Source organism: Rhodnius prolixus, unplaced genomic scaffold, assembly GCF_049639745.1.
Source record: "Rhodnius prolixus isolate KJV_2025 unplaced genomic scaffold, Rpr scaffold_19, whole genome shotgun sequence".
In the NCBI taxonomy this organism is placed as follows: Eukaryota; Metazoa; Arthropoda; class Insecta; order Hemiptera; family Reduviidae; genus Rhodnius; species Rhodnius prolixus.
Genome location: NW_027411584.1, coordinates 2,023,187 through 2,042,879, shown reverse-complemented (window position 1 = coordinate 2,042,879; position 19,693 = coordinate 2,023,187). Strand labels below are relative to the sequence as shown.

General features: G+C 31.2%; 2 protein-coding genes across 3 annotated transcripts; both read right to left on the bottom strand.

Annotated features, from left to right (window-relative positions):
• Positions 1-1,083: 1,083 nt before the first annotated feature.
• On the bottom strand, positions 1,084-3,439 carry LOC141448334 (serine/threonine-protein kinase pelle-like). The gene is made up of 2 exons (XM_074116669.1): positions 3,242-3,439; positions 1,084-3,161 (listed from the first exon to the last, which is right to left on the bottom strand). The coding sequence occupies exon 2, from the start codon at positions 3,136-3,138 to the stop codon at positions 1,297-1,299; it is 1,842 nt and encodes a 613-aa protein (XP_073972770.1). The 5' UTR covers positions 3,139-3,161; positions 3,242-3,439; the 3' UTR covers positions 1,084-1,296.
• A 2,967-nt stretch (positions 3,440-6,406) lies between these two features.
• On the bottom strand, positions 6,407-19,693 carry LOC141448333 (homeobox protein PKNOX2-like). Of its 2 annotated transcripts, none has more exons than XM_074116668.1 (9): positions 19,297-19,693; positions 17,982-18,110; positions 17,719-17,890; positions 16,939-17,178; positions 15,325-15,538; positions 14,821-14,957; positions 14,589-14,730; positions 13,982-14,110; positions 6,407-6,543 (listed from the first exon to the last, which is right to left on the bottom strand). In XM_074116668.1, the coding sequence occupies exons 1-9, from the start codon at positions 19,314-19,316 to the stop codon at positions 6,536-6,538; spliced, it is 1,191 nt and encodes a 396-aa protein (XP_073972769.1). In that variant the 5' UTR covers positions 19,317-19,693; the 3' UTR covers positions 6,407-6,535. The 2 variants fall into 2 exon arrangements, with proteins under 2 accessions (XP_073972769.1, XP_073972768.1); XM_074116667.1 differs by lacking the exon at positions 6,407-6,543 and adding an exon at positions 12,945-13,180.

The window sequence follows — 19,693 nt, the reverse complement described above, 5'->3', positions numbered from 1 at the left end:
ACCAAAAAGTGAGCTCCTTAAATTACGACTTCTGAATCGAGCAAGTCGTGAAGATAAAGGTAGGATAAAGAGGATAAAGGATAATTGTGTTTCACAATTACAATATGTTATATTGAAATAAAATTAACTTTAAGGTTTCAGAATTTTAGTAACAATTAAATAGGAAGAGATATAATTCAAATTATTTTTTTTAAAAACATGACATTTAATCATTCGTTTTTCTTAAAAATTTCATTTGGAATAGTTACTGATTTAGTATTTGATATACAAATAATAGAATATTAATATTGACGGAAGTTACTGATGAGAGTATTTTATTTTATTTCCTTTTTTATCAATTACCAATCCTTATTCTTCAAGAAATACTTGAAATATTTCGATCCCATTATTACTAAGCTCGAGTTTATGCGTTAGAAACTTGTATTTACGTCCGTAATTTGTTTATGTCATACTTTTTTATGTAAAAAAGTATATTTTTAGGTAAGTATATCTTTTTCTGAACTTGCATTAAGGTATGTGAAACTATATTTTAGGATTTCGACTCAACTACTAACATTACAGGGAGATCACTCGTTTATATGCGTTAATACCGTTGCTGTTATTCATTAACAAAGAATAATGTAGTTCCATTGTTCACTTAACGTTAAGAGTAGTCACTTCCAGTGAACTAAGAAATAATTATGATTTGCTATGAAAAGTAAGATATTCCAAGCGATTAATTTAACTAAATCTATTAAAAATAGATAATCAAGCAATCAATCATTTCAATTTTAGAATATCTTTAAAATACCTTTATCATCCATATGTACTTCAAAACATAATTTTTAACCATAACTTCTGTGATGAAAGTCTGCCTCATTTTAATAACGATTTACTGAAATTCTTACTTCATAAATCTTCAAGTGACGTTCAGTTTTAATAATATTGTAACACTAGTATCGCTAAGCATTTTTCAAAATAAAACAAAAAAAAAAGGTTTTATAAAAAAAATAGTTTTTAAGCCATCTTTTCCATTACATTTTTTGTTACATCAAAAATTTATGTTGTGTTAATAGTGGACTGGTAATTGAATAAAAATTTAAGTATTTCTAAAACATATGTTTATTGGCACATTATAAATTTAAGTAACATCAATAAAATTCATAATTTTTCCCTTTAAAAATAAAAAATATTTATACGTTAAAAATATATACGATATTTGTGTTTTATGTGCAAATAATAAGTATTTTGATTAAGTTTTAAATAATCATCACAGATCTGGGTTAGTACTTTCCTCGTTTCCTTTTCGTTTGAGACTTAACTATGTTCATTAATTGAAAGAGATTCGCTTTCGATTTCTGTTTTTATACCTAACGCAGATATCAGTGGCAAAGCTCCACTTAATTCTGCATCCAGTTCTGCAGATGGTGAACGGTTTTCATTAGACGGCGGATAAATTAAGATCGGCGGCGATTCTGCTACTGCATTTTGAAAGACGGGGCTACCAGAATTGGTTGGCTGAGGAGAAAAGCCTACTGGTGATCTCTGCATCGTCCTGTAAGCTCTAGTTGGGCTCAGCCCACCAGTGTTTCCATCCGGACTATTGCTTATACTTAATTTCAAAGGTTGATTAGTTCTCTTCTCCACACTTTGTGGATCACTTCTTGGTATTTGATCATTCTGTCTGGTTGGCTGAAGGAACTGCGCTTGAATGTCAGTAGTTGCATTTCCGTTTTCAAGCGTATGCAAAACTAGTACCATTTCTGGACGTTCACGTGCTCTTGCCGATATACACCATTTCCCGAGTTTGACCAACGAGCCAGCAACATGGTGGTCATCAGGTCCACCTCGCGTATCTCTGAGCGTTTCACAGATCTGGCTTTCCTCAACTGATAATACATGATCTTTAAGAAACTTATGCTTTCTATATTCATCATAAGCTCTGAGGCCTGTGGCTAATTCAAACAGAACAATTCCAAAAGAATAAGTATCAACTTTAGTAGAGAATTTTTTCGCCCGAAGAAATTCATCTGGTAGATATGGACGTGTACCATGAACTCTACTCACTTTTACATGTGTGTATTGTTGTAATGGCCCTTCACGGGCTAAACCAAAATCACCAATTTTCGGCTCTAAGTAGGAATCTAGAAGTATGTTAGCACTTTTAATGTCACCATGGACAAGTGGTTTTGTGCCAATGGTGTGCAGAAATTGTAATCCTCTGGCAGTTCCTTTGGCAATGGAATGCCGTTGGATCCAGCCAAGAGGTTTGCTTCCTTCTCTGCAGAGAAGCCTATCTTCAAGAGACCCGTTTGGCATGTACTGATACACTAGACAATCATGCGGACCACCAAAAGAATAGCCATACAATGCAAGTATGTTGTCATGTTTACAAGAGTTAAGATACCTTAGTTCTTTCAGCGATTGTTCTCGGTGAGTTTTCCACATTTCACCTTCGTCTCCTTTCTGCACCTGAAGCCGTTTTATGGCAACCAGAGTGTTCTTCCACGAACCTTTATAGACAGTGCCAAAACCGCCTCTTCCTAAAAGATATCTGTCATCCCAGCCACCTGTAGCGATTTCCAGTTCAACATATGAGATCATTGGGCTTAGGCCATCCGCAACAGTTGTCTCATTTTGATTACATGGAATTTTCAACGCCAATTTATCTTTATTCCATTCTTTTCTTTTACATAGCATATTGTTATCCTCTTCAAGTAGATTGTTATTAGCTTTCACTTGTGTGGTTTTGTTAGTACTGGACCCAATTGATGATTCTTGCGGCTGTTTGAGAGGACCTTTAGCTGGCAGTATTTGACTGAAATTCTCCTCACCTTCATAGATAAGTCGATGGTATTTTGGATCTACTAATGGTTTCAACACCATCATCGCTTGATAATGGTGCATTTTCGACAGAAGTACAAACAATTGTAAGACGGTATGATTCTGTGTGCCCCAAAGTGAGAGTAGTTCATCGGACGGAGATTGGCCTCTAAATCTCGCAGCACCAACCTGTTGTAGGCTGGCTACATCAAATTTCATTTGCATACCACCCAGTTCTTCCCAGACATTATTATAATCCAATATTCTGCAAAGTTTCTTTCTCTCTGCGTAGGGTAGATTGTATATGTACACATGGTATGGATCATGAGTAGTCATTGTTTTGGTGCATATATTTAAATCTGCAAAAGGTAGAAATGAATTTTGATCAGCATCTTATTCTCATTATCAATAAAAACAAACAAAAAATTACAAAACTAACCTTTCAATTTAAGTAGATTTAAACTTATCCAATTAAAATTACATCTTCAAAAATTCAAATCCGCAATAACTTAAGGGAAACACCAATAAATTCTTTAGTCAAGCAACAAAACATTTACCACTTAACATTTACCGTGTAAAATAAAACTAAACAAAAACATTTACTTGTTACAGTCATGCTTCATCTTCTTAGAGAATTGTCGTATATAGATAACAACCCTATTCCTCATTACAATTGAAAAATATTCCATCAAAGAACCAATAATTAATATATTTAAACAAAACAAAACAAAAAAGTTTTTTTACGTAATTGTAGTGAACAAGAAATATGTTGATAAAAAAATTCTAATTTGGGGGCTCCTCAGATTAATCATAAAGTAATGATAATTTCAAGGAATAATCATAATTTGTGATCTTTTACTTCTTAGAAACAAAAAAATTGAATGTCCCTGCGATTTTCTTGATTTTTGAAATAATAAGAATTAAAAAAAGCAAGAATTTAGAAAATCAGAAACTTTTCTTGGGGTTCAGTTCATTCCAGAATTATTGTTATCTTAATGATAATAAAAAATCAAAGGCACATGTTGCTTTTGGAAGATACCATTGCCTCTTTACAATAAGACATAAGGCAGGGTTACTTAGGACTTCGTAAGATTCTATGTGTAAGAAGATTCGATCTAATAATGAACATTTAGTGAAATTTTATACTTATTTATTAATCCTAACATCGTTTCCTCTTTCTGCGATACACCTACCTAAATCTTCTTGATATTTAGAATTTATACTAAAAACTTAGTTGAATTCAATTTTACAAAAAATTTACTATAATAAAATGAACGTGTTGGAATGGCCACGATCGAATTTAAAAACTATATTAATATGTACAATTTCAGCGATCTTTCCTCAAAATTGTACAAGTTATTCACGAAATAAAAGTGGTTGCCCAAATTTGACGTCAAGTTCAAAATGCCACTGTTCATTTTTTTTCTTAATTTTCCACGTCAATCATTAGTTCTTCCTTTCAAACTGCAAAATTTAATAGTTTGTTTCTCAATTTTAAAGAGTTATTGAGAGAGAGAGAGAGAGAGAGAAAGCATGGTTTCTTTAACTTGACGTCAAGTTCTTGAACTTAAAACTTTCTCTTCGCCAACGATCTTGGTACTTTGTTAGTCCCACCGATTTGCAAAGTTTCATCGCTTGTTTTGGAATATTGAGACAATTACTTCATTCTAGCCAATTCGTCCGCTCTCTCATTACCTTCAATCCGGACATGTTCTAAGGTAAGACACTAGGCCTTAAACCTTATACCAAACTCTCAGTTCTCTTTTAACAGACGGTAGTAGATATTCAGTGATCTAAACCTAGAAAATGCTTTTTCTAAGCCTCTTTTCAAACCATATTACGTTCGACTTCTAAGAGGTAAGTCTGCCCCAGTCTTGAACCATTACAAAGCATCACAGTACTCAATTACTTCTACGATTAAGTCTTAGAGGATATTCAACTAAAAACCACTGTCATTTTCTTCTAAGGGTCACTTAAACCCCTCATCACATGAGTGTAGTCATTTTTTTGCCGACTCTTCAATACAAGAGGATGAAAATTAGGTATTTCAAAAAATAATAAACTAATTCTGTTTTAAGATTTTAAAAATTCCATATCGTGAAAATAATATTTATTCAAAAATTGTCAAAACAAAATTTAAAAAACAAAAATGCACTATAACTTAAGTAGAGAGAAATAGTTTATTTTTATTTACCTTCCATCTTAAAATAATAATAATAAAAAAATCCGTCACATTTGAAATCACCAAAATTAAAGTCACAACTATTTAAAATAATAATTCAAAATGAATGCATATAATTGGCTGCTCTAAAAAGTCGGATATAAATTTCATTTCATTGTATTTAAGGAAGCAATTTGAACAGTTTTTGTTCTTATTTTATTAAATTTGACACAACTATTTAAAGCTATTTTAAAAAATATATATTGAATTTAAAAAAAAAGAAGAAGAAGTTATTTAAGACTATTTTAAGTTCATGAAAAAAGAAAAATTGGTTGTATAATTTTTTTTTTCTCTTCTACAATTTCTTTTATTGATCACAATTTCCTTTTCGTTATTTTGTAAATCTCAAAATACAAAAATTAACATCCATATTTTAAATATTTATAAATATAATACACTTAAATTGAAATCACATATTTTTTTAACCATATTTATTGAAAAATTGTTCCGGGTACTCTGAAAATATAGTATTTCATGCTGCATTTTCTTTTAATGGAAAATTTGTCCTGAATATATGTTAAATACTGGAGTGGTTAGGATGTAAGGGAAACTAAGCCTTAGCCCTTGGTGGGAATGAGCTATCCACGTAAGAATTTCTAGAGCTCGATTTCTGGAACAGGATGTCTGGCTATCTATAAGTTTGGGTCAATGATGACTGGCTTTTTTTGGGTGGTCATTGAAAAATTTGAGCACTGGGCGATTCCAAGCCTTTTTTTTTTTTGTGATCAATGACATCAATTTAGACTTCGTGAAATTTCAATAAGATAAAATTAAAGTTATTTGATACAGGATAAGGAACTATAATATTGTGTACTATTTGTATTCTTCGGGCCATTGAAAACGATTTTTGGAGACTGTTTCTAAGAAATATGGGTTAGTGACTTATAATGGATCAAAGATAATGGATCTAGACTTTGTTATAGGCCAGTTATTGGGCCATACTTCCAGATATTCATCAGGAATAATGATTTCAAAAAGCAAAGTATCCCTAACCACTCCAATTATATAGTTAAAATTTGAAATCAGTATAAAAGCTGTAATATTAAAAAACGTTCAATAACAATATAAGATAAAATTAAAAATATTCTATTATATTTCATAAAATGAATAGAAAATAAACATTTAGCAAGCTACATTTTATTTTTAATGAGATTTAATAAAAGATTTTATTAAGCTACTTTAAAAAAACAAAAAGCGTATCTAGGTAATGGCTTTCGAACATATTTTTTTTTTAAATTAAATATTTTATTACATTAGTTTTTGAAAAACAAAATAACATTATAAAGATCGACTTTAATTACTGAAACTATAAGAAATTACTTCTTGGAATAAAAGATTAAAGCGTAAATGAGGATTATATAAACGTCCAGTCTTTTTAGTTAAGCTTAAACTAAGTATAATCCTAATGAAGGAAAAAATCCATTTTGTCACGGACGTTTAAAGCGAATGTCGACGCAGATATTTTCTTTCTCCCTCAGATCCTCTTCTGCTTAGAACAGATCCTAATCTTTTTCAAGTTCCTGAATATGGATTAAGAAGAAAAAAAACGAAACTGAAATTCATAGTATAGTTAAGCATAGATATAGTCTAGCTGTAGAAAAATCAAAATTATTTTTTCCGTAGAATAAAAAAAAAAGCATTGCATAAACTTTTATTCAGTTTTGATTACACTTTTACTGCTTTTGCTACACAAGTTTTGATCAAAATTGGCCAACTAATAGTTTCGACTTTATAGGAGCGTTTTTTTTTCTCCGCGATTTTCTCTGAAATTCGGGTACTCCTGGGACTTGTAACTTCATTTGCCAGGGGTCGCTAATATATATTTCTGGCGGACTACGAGATGACAAGAGGAATAATTAAAATGTCTTAACAATAAAGGATGTAAGATTTTACGAGTTACTGGCAATTTTCGCCTCTAACATGTGATTTTACTTAGCTCCAAGTTTAAGCTGCACAATTAAAAGACTGGTCTTAAAATAATTTTTATTTTTAGTTTCAATTAAACAAGAATCTCGAGCGGGAAAAAAAAAGCTAAATTATTCTCTAATAATAATCCAAAATTAATAATAACAATTTTTCCGCCTTACAAGGTCGTTTTTTTAAAAAAAAAAAAAAATTATTACAGAAATTAAAAATAGCAATCTTTTAATAACATGATAACCTTTTATTTAAATTCAAGAAAAATCACACAACTCTAATTAAAATAAAAAGCAAAATATTTGAGCAAATATATTTATTATATGTAAATACATCTATAATAAAATGGGGCAGAGCACGGAGAGGGAAATTTTTTTCTGAAAAACCCGACTAGAAAGATTGCGAACAAAGTTTATTATATGTCTACATATATAATATATTTTTTTCGAAATGTATCTTTATAATATCTTAGAAATGACTCGCGATTGACTGACGCAGCAGTTCATTTTAATTTATTAATGACTTTTTTAAAAAAACATTATGGCTTTACTTTATATAACACTAAATTATTTAAGCTATTATTGCAAGAAAAGTCTTTAATACACAGTTTTCTTTGTTTTTTTTTAATAATCACCAGTTAAGAAAAATTTTTAGCGACAATTTTCTTTTTGTTTCTTAAAAACTAACATTGGAGAATTTTTAAATGACATTAATTAAAAGATTGCACGTAATATCGTAAAAAATATAAAATATATATGAATATTGTAAAAGTTTCTACAAGTAATGGAAAAAGAAAAATGAGCAAAATTCTATAGATTGCAGGTTAAGGGAAGGTAATAGCACTTTTGAAGTTCAAATTAACAACTCACTCCTGTATATAAACAAACTAAATTTACAGTGCGAAAAGGGAAGGAAGTCATTTTTCTTTATACGAGATTTCGGGAAAACCGAGGGATGATTCATGATTTATAGCGTATTAACTAGTAGAACTAGTTATGGAGGCATGCGAACAAGTCAATTTCACAATCCTCAGGAATCCTTAGTGAAACCTCCAAGTTCCCACACCTAGGCTCAGGGAGTTCTGCACGGCAACTACTGTTTGACTACTGTTTTTGGGGAAACCTTGAAAAGTTACAATAGGGTCCAGACGAGACAGTCATGGATCAGGTCGTGTTACGGAGCAGTGGAACAGTTCCAAAGCATCTTTAAATAAAGCGTTAAAAAAAAAACAGAAAAACCATTCGATCCTTTTAAGATTAATCGATGGACCTCCATTGCAGAATACCTCTCTTCCCTTTTTCATCCCTGATAACCTACCCTACATGGCTCGGCTTAGCGAGATACAAAAAAAAAAAAAATACCTTACACAACCCCTACAAACTCCCGTTTCAAAACTTTTTTCTTCCCTCAAGTTTCAAAATGCAGCCTGTGAAATAGTGAAAGTATCCTTCAACTTCATCGCCATCTTCCCCTACATTTATATTGTATAATGGGAAATAAGTAAGCAAAATTTAAGGCTGATGGGTTTAAAAATTTAAACAATAGATATTTAGCAAAAATTGAGAAACTATTGAGTTATTTCGTCATAAATAGAGCAAACTTCATTATTTGTATTAAATCTTGTACTATTTAAAGTTTAAAAAAATATTAAAATAATTGATCCTAAACTATTTTTTATGTATTCTATTGAATTTATGGGCAGTTGGAGAGAATTACTAAAACTTGATTAGAATTACTTATTAATATTTTGAAAATCCAATTTTATCAGTAATAAATAACACTTAAAACTATTGTAATATTTATAAGAAATCTTAAAACATGTTTATTAAAAGAGTACTATTTTAACAAAACTGGTTAATAAGTATTTCAAAAAACTTATCTTTGGTTTCCAATAAGTTTTGAAACATTTATACAAGATAATTCTTGGGAAAAGGAACATTAATAGAATTTAAATTCAGCTATCAATGAAGAATCCATCTCTGATTTCCATTTCAGAAAATTAAGTATAAGTTCCTACACTTAAGAATCTAATAACCTCGAAAAAAGATTTTAGAAAAACTTTTAATTGTAACAGGGGAAAAAAGTACAAAGCGACCAAAATTATGACGGGAAAAAAATGTATTTGGCAAATACTCTCCAACTTAGCCTACCGTCAGATGTGTTTCCTGACTTTTTTATTTATTTATTTATTTATTTGATATCCAAGGTTCAAAAACTCAAACCTTTTCAGTGAGATTTCAATCTAAAAATGATTTTTCAGATCTTTTCCAATTAATGTTCACTATTTTATTATAACTATTTTTTTATTAAACCATTTTGAAAAATGCAAAGAGAAAAACAAAAATTAAATAAACATAAAAAAAAAGAAGTATTTATATAAATGGATTAGTCAACTATGGGTGCGTTCCACTAAGCGACCACAACGACCACGCTCACGACCGCGATTTTGCCCGTTCCATTTGCTTGCGAGCGTTGCGATCGAAAACCCAAGTGGAATGGACTGTGGGCGTTTTAACCGTTCATGTAAACATTACATATGGCGGCCTCGAAAATAAGTCAAGAAGCTAGAAGAGGCTGTTTTTTAATTTTAACCCCGTTTATAAGCAGTTATAATAAACTTTATTAATTATTGGTAAAGTTGACTTATATTAAAAGAATATATACAGGGTGTCCCAAGCTATATGGGTAACGACTTTTTCTCGGAAACTAAGATAGCTAGAAAAAAACTAAAAAATACGTGTTCCCTTAGTTTTTTGTTAGAAATCCAAATTTAATTTGTAAATTTTTTTCGGTGCTTCCAGAAGCGAGATACAGGCACCAACTTCATTTTTTCAAATGGGGAGGTGCGGTTTTTATTTCAGAAATAGATTCCTCTGTTTTTTTAAAGAAAAATTTACTTGAACGGTTTTTTTCTGTGAACGATATTTTGCAAGTTATGAATGAAAACATGATTCTTATAAGAAATGTCAAAATGATAATATTATAACGGTTTTTTGATAGAATAAGAAGAAAAGTACTATTTTATTATAAATTTTACTCCTCATTAATATTACAGATCATGCTCGAAATGGCCTCCACCATTAGAGATGCATAGACATGCTATTTCCTGCCAATTGTCCCTTACTGCCAAAGAAATAGATTCGGCTTTAACCGAGTTACAGGCATCTATTATTCTCTGCTTTAGTTCATCTACAGATGCAATCCCGGCTTGATTTTGATACACCCAGATTTAGAAATGCTTTTAGGTAAGCAGTTATGAATAATCACCTTGTTTTTCAGGTATCCCCAAAGGAAATATAGTCCATAGGTGTCAAATCCAGTGAACGAGGTGGCCACTGAATCGCCCCCCGTGTCGATATAACACGCCCATCAAATTGCCTATCGAGATAGCTCTTTACATGCCTGATAGTGTTATATCGACACGGGAAGAATTCAGTGGCCACCTCGTTCACCGAATTAGACACCTATGGACTACTTCCTTTGGGGATACCTGAAAAACAAGGTGATTATTCATAACTTTTTTCTTTCTTTCCTTATTTCTGCTTATCTAAAAGCATTTCTAAATCTGGGTGTATCAAAATCAAGCCGGGATTGCATCTGTAGATGAACTAAAGCAGAGAATAATAGATGCCTGTTACTCGGTTAAAGCCGAATCTATTTCTTTGGCAGTAAGGGGCAATTGGCAGGAAAGAGCGTGTCTATGCATCTCTAATGGTGGAAGTCATTTCGAGTATGATCTGTAATATTAATGAGGAGTAAAATGTATAATAAAATAGTACTTTTCATCTTATTTAATCAAAAAACCGTTAAAATATTATCATGTTGACATTTCTTATAAGAATCATGTTTTCATTTATAACTTGTAAAATATCGCTCACAGAAAAAAACCGTTCGAGTAAATTTTTCTTTAAAAAAATGAAGTTGGTGCCTGTATCTCGCTTCTGGAGGCACCGAAAAAAATTTACAAAGTAAATTTGGATTCCTAACAAAAAAACTAAGGGAACACGTATTTTTTAGTTTTTTTTCTAGCTATCTTAGTTTCCGAGAAAAAGTCGTTATCCATATAGCTTGGGACACCCTGTATAATTCAATTTTTTATATTACATTTTAGTGGAGTATTTATAAAATTTACGTTTAAATAAAATTAAAATGTCTGTGGCAACAGTTGGGTATTTATTAATAATGCTTTAGAAAGTTCTTTATATAGTTCCGATGAAGAGTGGAATGCAATTTTACAAAATCGCAATGATAAAAAGCGAAAACTTAGGCCACGTATTATTAGCTATCAGTGTAATTGATCTTTATTCAGATGAAGAATTTAAAAGTTATTTCAGGTAAATGATTTTGTGTTATTCAGTGATTTAATGTGTAAAGGGATAAGTAATTATTTATTTATTTATTTATTTTTGTAGACTTTCGAGAAACACATTCTATTATTTACATGAGATAATTTTTTTCGGTCGCCATATTTTGTTTTAAAAATTGCGCCATATTTCTGAACGACCACTTCGACCCAGCTTCTATAGATGGGGCGTTGTGGGCTTCGTGTGAGCGAAAATAGTGACGTAATTAGTGACGTTTTCGCCACGACCACAACGACCGCGGTTGCCAAGTTGGAACGCCTGATGTTTTGGTCGTTGTGGTCGTTTAGTGGAACGCACCCTATGTATGTTCCCTTAATTAAAAAGCCATTAAATACGAATAAATATTACTTTTACATAAATTTCCCAATTTTTTTTTGTCTTAATCTTTAGAAAATTATTTTTTTAAATTTTTTTACTTTCCTTAATGTTTAAATAGCGGACATAAAAATTGCAACATTCCAAATATGTTTTGCAAATTACTTTATAAATAATTAATTTTTTTTTTTTTGCTCTAAAAATGTTTATTATTTTATTTCTTTTTCTTTAATAAGGCAATAATTAGCAATCTACTATTGCGAAATATTTTCTTCTCTATTTTCCTCAAATACGATTTTCTTTTTTTCAAGTTACAGAAAGAGCGTCAAATAAAGCAAGATATTTTAAAACTTCTCTTATAATAGAAACTATAATTTCAAGTTGATATTTCATTATTTAACCAATTTAAGCATATAGTAAAATGTTCCCGTTTATTGCAGGCATCTTATCTACATTTCAAGATAAACCTCAGAAATTTTACAACAAATTTTTTAACCATTCCCTACGATTGAATAGAGGTGAAGTAACCATTTTTTTTTTTTTTTTTATTGACCAATGACAGATTGTAAACACTCCAAACACACTATTTGTTCTCTCAATTTTAAAATTCCTATTTTAGAGAAGTTTAAAAATAAAAATAAAATACTAATAATAATATGATGATCTATGAACCACTTCACAATAATAGTTAAATGTAAGATGTATTTTTTGTTTTACACTCTACTTATTTTTCTTTTATTTAAAAATAAAATAACTCAAGAAATAAAATTAAAAAAAAGTATCAGTCAATAAACTAGAGGAAGACACCATCATCATTAGCTTAAAAATAACATTTATCGTTATTAATATTACATATTAAAGGCAAATAATACGTAATTTTTATACATATATTTATAATTCTTAATATATTTTTTGTTGCACATTATATCATATATCATATTTTTGTTTTATAATAACTAGTTCATATAATATTAAAGAAAGACAATTAAAAAAAAATTTACAATCAATTATTTTTTTATAAATGCGTCATGGAATTTGCTTCATTCATTTTATTTTAATTTTTAAATCATTTTACTGAACTTAATTTTATAATTACTATTTTATTTACAAATTTTATTGATCGGAATTTTGATTTGTTTTTGTTTTTTAATCGCAAAACATTTTGGTGTTTAATTTTAAGAAACGGACAAATTATTTTTAAACGTAATACTGATTATTATTATTGAATGGCAAAAATAAAGAATACATTTTAGCCCAAAAAAGCTAAGGTCCCAAAAAATGGGGAGAGAGAGAAAGAGACTTTTTATCAACTGATCTTTGACATAGATTCATTTATTGCTTTTTCTGATTTAAAAATTAATCATAATGAACATATATATATATAAAAAAAACATGAGATTTAATCAAATAAAATGTAATATATAACAGCAATATCAATTAAAAATAGTGTAGCGGAATAGAGTTAGTCAGTGTTGAGATTCTTCTTCACTGTGATGAACAACAGTCGTACTATCGCTTCCTTCCGCTTCACATCCGCTTTCCCAGTCGTCACCACTGCCATCTGTGAAAAGATAGCGGGGGGGGGGGAAACACACACAAAAGTAAGTAAATCCAGAGACATAAATCAGACTTCATTAAGCTACAGTGTTCTTCCCGTTTCAACTTGAAACCTGTGGCTCTTGGAGCTTAACTGACAAATTAATTAAATCATTCAAAGAAAAAAAATCTATGGAAATTCAGTATTTAAGAAAAGTGTGTCAAGCATGAGAAGAAGGGAGGGGATATGAACACTATGTTAAAATCTTCACGAAGAGGATTAAAAAATCAGTCAACAGCTGTGGCCGCGTAACACGAGTATCCGAAAAAAGCTGTTTACCAGGTTAAGGTAGAAAATAGAATGCGTTGAGAAACTCCCCCGAAATAGAATCTGAGAGAGAGAGAGAGTAGATGGCAGAAGTAGAGTAAGCGAAGATTATCGTAGGGTCCTGGTTTCCAGTGTGGCTTGGTCAATTTCCTTTATATTATGAAATTTGGTCTTTAGTGTATTAGTTCTTTTCCCTATTCACCAAACTTCAGCGACACGGAGCTACCTCTAACAGATACGATGCGGGAAATGCCCTTCATTTGGATCCAAATGGACTCTTCCTTTTCATACCGTATAGTCCACTGAAGTGCGCAAGTATCTGCACCAAAACATTTGACCAAACTGAGAAAGTCAATTTTAAAGACCTCAGCCCTAAAAATCCTGAAGCTTAAAAAGTAAAACAACAAATTATATCTTATTATTGATGTAACTGTACAGGACCACTGCGATTTTGAAAACCTTCACCGTATTCAACAATAAAACCGAACGTTCACATACCTTGAGTACTGTCTACAGACGAAATTCTTGACATACTATCTGACCAATAGCGATGAGTTGAGGTTTTAGTACCATTGCAGGATTTGTTCTTTTTATTAGCATTGCTCTGTTTAGTATTAGCACCATTACCTGTAAAGTTGAGAAGAAACGTTAATGATTAGTCAAATTGTCAGAGAGAGGAGTGGGGACGGCCGGCTCAGGTAGAGGAGTGGGGTATGCGGAGAACGAGTAGGGCCAGTAGTAGGGCCCGTGCCGTTGTGTGTGTGAGAGTGATCTCGTCGCTTGCGTAGCTCCTAATCCCACTACTCTACCGAGTCAGCTGATTACGTGTAAGTGAAAAGTATTATTTTTGAGTTGTATTACAATTAAAAGAGTTGATTTACGTTTAATTTATTTTATGATTGAGGATTTATTTTATGAGTTTGTTTTATGTTTACTTATCACTTTTGTACTGTTTTATTTTATTTGTATGTGTTCTTTTCTTATTGTAAATAAATAGAACTAGTTTTCCTTAAATTAACATTTTGTGTTCACCCGTTTTTATTCCTCCTTTCCCGCTCCCTTACAAAAATACAATCCTTCCAGCACAAAAATAAAATAAACAAACCTGAATCGGAGGGAGTTGAAGCATCTAACATAGGCTGCAATATTCTACGTCTTGCGTTTATAAACCAATTATTAACTTGAAGTAGCGTTAGATCAGTTTGCGCGGCTATCTGTCTTTTTTCATCTTCAGTTGGATATGGGTGCTGCAAAAACATTTGATTATATAAAATTTTAACAATAAAAGTTAAAATAAATGATATAATTTTAAAAAAACAGCCAAAAGAATAACTAACAACTAAATGTTGAAAGAGCCAAGAACGCATTATACTGGTGGCTTGTTTTGGCAAAACACCTCGTTTCTGTTTTTTCCTACTTCCAAGTGGGTCATCGTCTTCATCACAAGAACCTCCGCTTGTCGCAGATAATGAACCTGATAAAGTTAAGATACGTTAAGAAAGTTATGCTAACAACTTTTTTTTGATTAAGTAACTGGAGCTGAATGGTTTCCAGTAAACTAATTTTTATGGAGCAATTTGGTTTCTCAATGTTTACTCTTATACAGCTAATTTTAAGTCAATTTCTATGTTCAAATACCTTCCTAACCTTCAGCATGCAGCTTTATCGTCTATATTGAGTTTTATTGTTGTACTAAGATAAACAAGGAAAGTTATAAAAAGTTGCCAGAGATCAAAAAGGTCGAAGATAATGAATTGGAGTTGTGTAACTCAATTCCGCATTGGACCTTCGATAATCTTAGAAGAACAAAAGAATGTCTAACTACCTCTTCAAGTTATTACCTTGTAGTATGGAACTGTCGTGTGAGGGAGGTGGACAAGGGTTGGCGCCTATCTGCGACAGTGGCGTACTGCCGTGGATGGCTGCAGGTGACGGAGGACAAACTGGAGACAGAGGTGCAGTCGGATGCTGGACGGCCACTATCGCTGGCTGTTGAGGAGTTCCTCCTGTTGTCCCTCCAGCACCCATCAAACCGCTCCAACCCACCGGCGACACCTATCACAACTAATCACATAGAATCATACTCTTTTCTACCTTCTTTCAAAAACAAAACATACTGAGTAATACCCCGACGACTATTTTAACTTCCTCCAAAATTACATTAAAATTATAATTAAATACAGATACGAAAAAAAAGTAGGAAACTTGTTTAATGCGGACCTTTCGACAAGGTATTATTGCTAAAATTTAGTAAGCAAAAGATACAGCAAATTAGATAGAGATCATTCTTCCACTTCTGTCTGGTGATAGGAGACAAGATTGAAGAGTGAACTATCAAAGAGTGAACTTTCTCCGTTGTACATCTGGGCCAAGACGAAGACCTGTACTGTTCACTGTTGAGAGAAACGTTCAGGACAAGTTTCTAACAGCTCAAATCAGCTTCTTTTAAACCTTCTTCGACTTCAGTGCTTTAGTATAGCTGAACTACATAGACCAGCGCAAGAAGTTTGGATGATATACAGCAATTTAAACGCATTCACCAAAAGTCTCTTTCACGAAGGAACTTTCTTGTATTTTGTTTGCTACTTTTCTTCAAGTTCTTCTGCAATTATTTGCGGTCTGCCTACTGCGCAGCGCTACCATGATAATAACGTTTACAACGTTACAGGCGTGAAAGTATCTTCATTTTTTTTCTCTCTTTTCAAAATTCCACCACTGACTGAGCACATGCTGCTTGCGGCCACGAAGTTTGAAAATCAATAGAACGTTTAGAAAATGTCGAAGCATTTCTCGTCCAATGTAATTATTTTATTTATTATATTAACCTTTTACGTTCTAAACCAAAACATATAAAGCCTCACAAGATTTCAGCATCTTTTTTCCTTCCTTTATACCATATCTTATTCTATTTTTTTTTACTGTCAAAGGAAAACTATAATAGATAATACAAACACTTCGTTTACAGTAATTTAAGATCAAAAACTATTAATTTAGAATGGTTAAAAATGGTTTTTTAATACAATAAAAATTTTCTATTAAATTTTAAATCAGACGTATACAGAGATGTACTACGTAAGAGTACATTAATCGCTGATGGATGACACGGCTAATGGTCGAGTAAAAGACGAGTTTTCAAAACCTAACCTAACAAATCAAGACATAATAGAAGAAAAAAGGAAAGCTAAAAAAGTAAGTAACAGTGTACAATTTTTAACGTTTAAGTCTTTTCAATTTAACCAGAAATTTGATGAATATATTGAAAAGATGAATAGAGGTTTTAAAAATGTTTAACCTCATGCTTAAAAAAAAGAGAAAAGTTAAAGTTGAAATTCTGTTAAGTTCTATGCACTGTAACTAAAGAACTTTCAATACACACCAGTTAAGGGAAGAATTTAATGTCTAATTCCAAGTCAAGTGACTAAGATAATATAACACAAAACGCAACGCCAACATACCTGAAGATTATGTGGTGAATGAGGAGTGAAGACAGTCGGACTGTTACTATCACTTGAATGACTGCTGTTATTGTTATTGTTCTCTAGATAGCCGGCTGCATAGTCTGATCTTAGTAAATTCTCACTCTGCATTTTCCCTTTCAACGCTGTTATATAACGATTACAAAAATCTTTACATAATTCTTGTACTTTTTCTAATTCCAATAAATGGATTCTCAATACTTGAATAGCTTTTATCATCTGCAATAAATAAATATAATCAAAGAAATAGATTCTCCATTAATTAAATATTCTTTGGTTCTATATTTTAATGGCCTATTTGCTATAAGGTAAATTTACTTTAATTTTTTTTACTTTCTCTCACTAAATAATGGATGTTTTGCTATCATGTATTTAAAGAGGAAACTACCCACCGAATTTCCCCAGGATCGCCCTTTATTGGACTTTCCTAGAATTCCATAAAAGTAACCATAAGTAGTCAACCATGAGTACAGCATGAATACCATGAGGGTTTAGCTTCCCTTTATGAAAGCTGAGCCTACCCAGAATGTTTTTCGTAAAAAGAAAACATTGCTTTTATTAGTCTTGATTAATTAGATGTACGAGTATTTTAGCAAACAAACGCAACTTTGATAACAAAATTTCTTTCCAATTTTTCTACGAATAACTATGGCTGAATGTTCAGCAATTATGCAATTAAACAATATTAAACAATGAAGTTTTTATTAGAACTAGGAATCAGTTACAAGTTGATTAAATATTTGCAAGAATAGTTTTTACCAATCCGTCAATTTCAGCATCGTTGACTAGAAATGGTTTTCGATCTCGTTCCTGGTGTTGTACAAACGCTTGGATATCCATATTGAAACTTTCAGAATTTGGTGTTTCTGCTAGCTGTGTGGCTTGTTCACATCTTTCAAAAAGTAACGCAAGCAAAGGAAACAGAGGATGCCTAAAACAGAACGGAAAAAAAATAAAACAATTGTAAGATGCAGAAATATTTATATTTTTAAAATGAAACTTAATGAAGTTTGAACACAAACTTATAAACGGCTCGTTTATCCGCTTCAAACACTGCTTGATCCTGGCCAATATTATTCCCAGCCTGCGTTCCAACAATATTGTCCGGATAGGAAACCATTGCAATGCTATTTTCCTGCATCTCAGCCCATCTGCAAAAACGATTAGATGAAAAATTATTGTACGCTTGTTTATCATCCAAGCAGAGAGCAGATATTTCTCTTAAGTTGTGAGAAGTACAAGGAGTACAGTATTTTGAGTGAACAAAAGCTATTTTTATTTTTAACGTAAAACAACTTTCGACATAAAATAACTTTTATCAAGGATAAGAATTTTTTGATAAATTTGGAAAAATTATCAAAACTCCTGTTTTTAAAATGTGGTTAGATCCTCTGTGCTGGATAATATCGCTGGTTTAATACGTCATAGCAAGTTTTTTTTTTTATATTTCTGATCGGTTTCGGATTTGCATCCATTACATCACAGAGGTCGATTGGTAAACTCATGGCAACTCCTTATTAAGAATGCTTTATTAATATTCTCATCTCTACACTGTATATAACACATTCTGAGAACATATTTTCTTCTTCTATTAAAAAGAAAAAAGTAACAAGAAACTGACTACGAGTCGGGAAGAGTTGGACAGTGAAAATCTGGGCAAAATTCAATAGTTATAATTCTGCAGAAATTTAAAAAGTTCAATTATTTCTAGATAAGATGAGGTCATTAATTTAAAAAACTTTTTCTATGTTTCTTTAAAGTTATTGTTTTTTCAGAGTTAATACAAAAGAATTAATTTGGAAAAAATTATGCATTTTGGACTTAGGCACTGCCATACTAACTTATATTAGTACTTAATCAGCACTCAATGGCTTCAGATACTGGGCAAAATTCATGTAAAAGTATTAAGAAAGAAAACCATACTTTAAAACTATTTATAAAAGGGAATTATTAAAGAAGTGTTAAAACTCATCTTCAATTGTGTAAAAAAGATTTTTTTAAATATTAACAGTTAATGCACTAACTAATGTAAAGTAAAGGTTAGTTCATTATAAGAAGTCATTAAAGCAATAAAAATTGAAAAAAGGGATTTTCATTTTTTATTCTCATTGTAAAGATTATTAAAGTAAGAATTAAAACAAAAGTATTAGCTGCTATTTATCATTTTTAGAAAAAGGGTCAATTACGTACTTTGCATCATGCAGAGCTATAGTTTTGCATTGTTTAGTCCATGCATATTTTATAATTTACTACAAATGTACACTTATCAACTTTAAGATTGGTTATTTATTAGTTTTCAAGATATATTGAATTATAAGTTTAAAAAATTTAACTTACGTTACTTTAGTGTCCCTCATATTGAGCTTTTGTGCATAAAAGTACTCCAGTAATCATTATGCAGTAACCAATTTAAACAAAATTATTAATAATTAAAAAAAGAGAAGTTACCACAACGTGAATAATTACTGCATTACCGAAGCACTGGTTATTTAGTGAACTAATGTGGGTAACTCCCTCAATTTATTATAAATAATAATTGCATTGTTTCCTTACAGTAATCAAAAGGGAGGATAGTTAGAATTTTCAATTCACAATGGAATCTCCGATAAAAATAGTTTAGTTGTTGATAAAAAAACTAAACTCAATAGTAAACTTTAATCATAATTATAATACACCAATACTTAATTCTACCACACAAGCCACAGTCTAAGTCACGTCAATCAATGGCGGAGCT

Bases quoted from the DNA above. Each gene is read 5' to 3' on its own strand.
- LOC141448333 (XM_074116667.1), bottom strand. From the start codon at position 19,316: ATGAGGGACACTAAAGTAAC. The intron at 18,111-19,296 runs GTAAGTTAAATT...TCGTTTTTGCAG, and splicing joins ATGAGGGACACTAAAGTAAC to ATGGGCTGAGATGCAGGAAA. The intron at 17,179-17,718 runs GTAAAAACTATT...TATTTATTGCAG, and splicing joins ATGCTGAAATTGACGGATTG to ATGATAAAAGCTATTCAAGT.
- LOC141448334 (XM_074116669.1), bottom strand. From the start codon at position 3,138: ATGACTACTCATGATCCATACCATGTGTACATATACAATCTACCCTAC.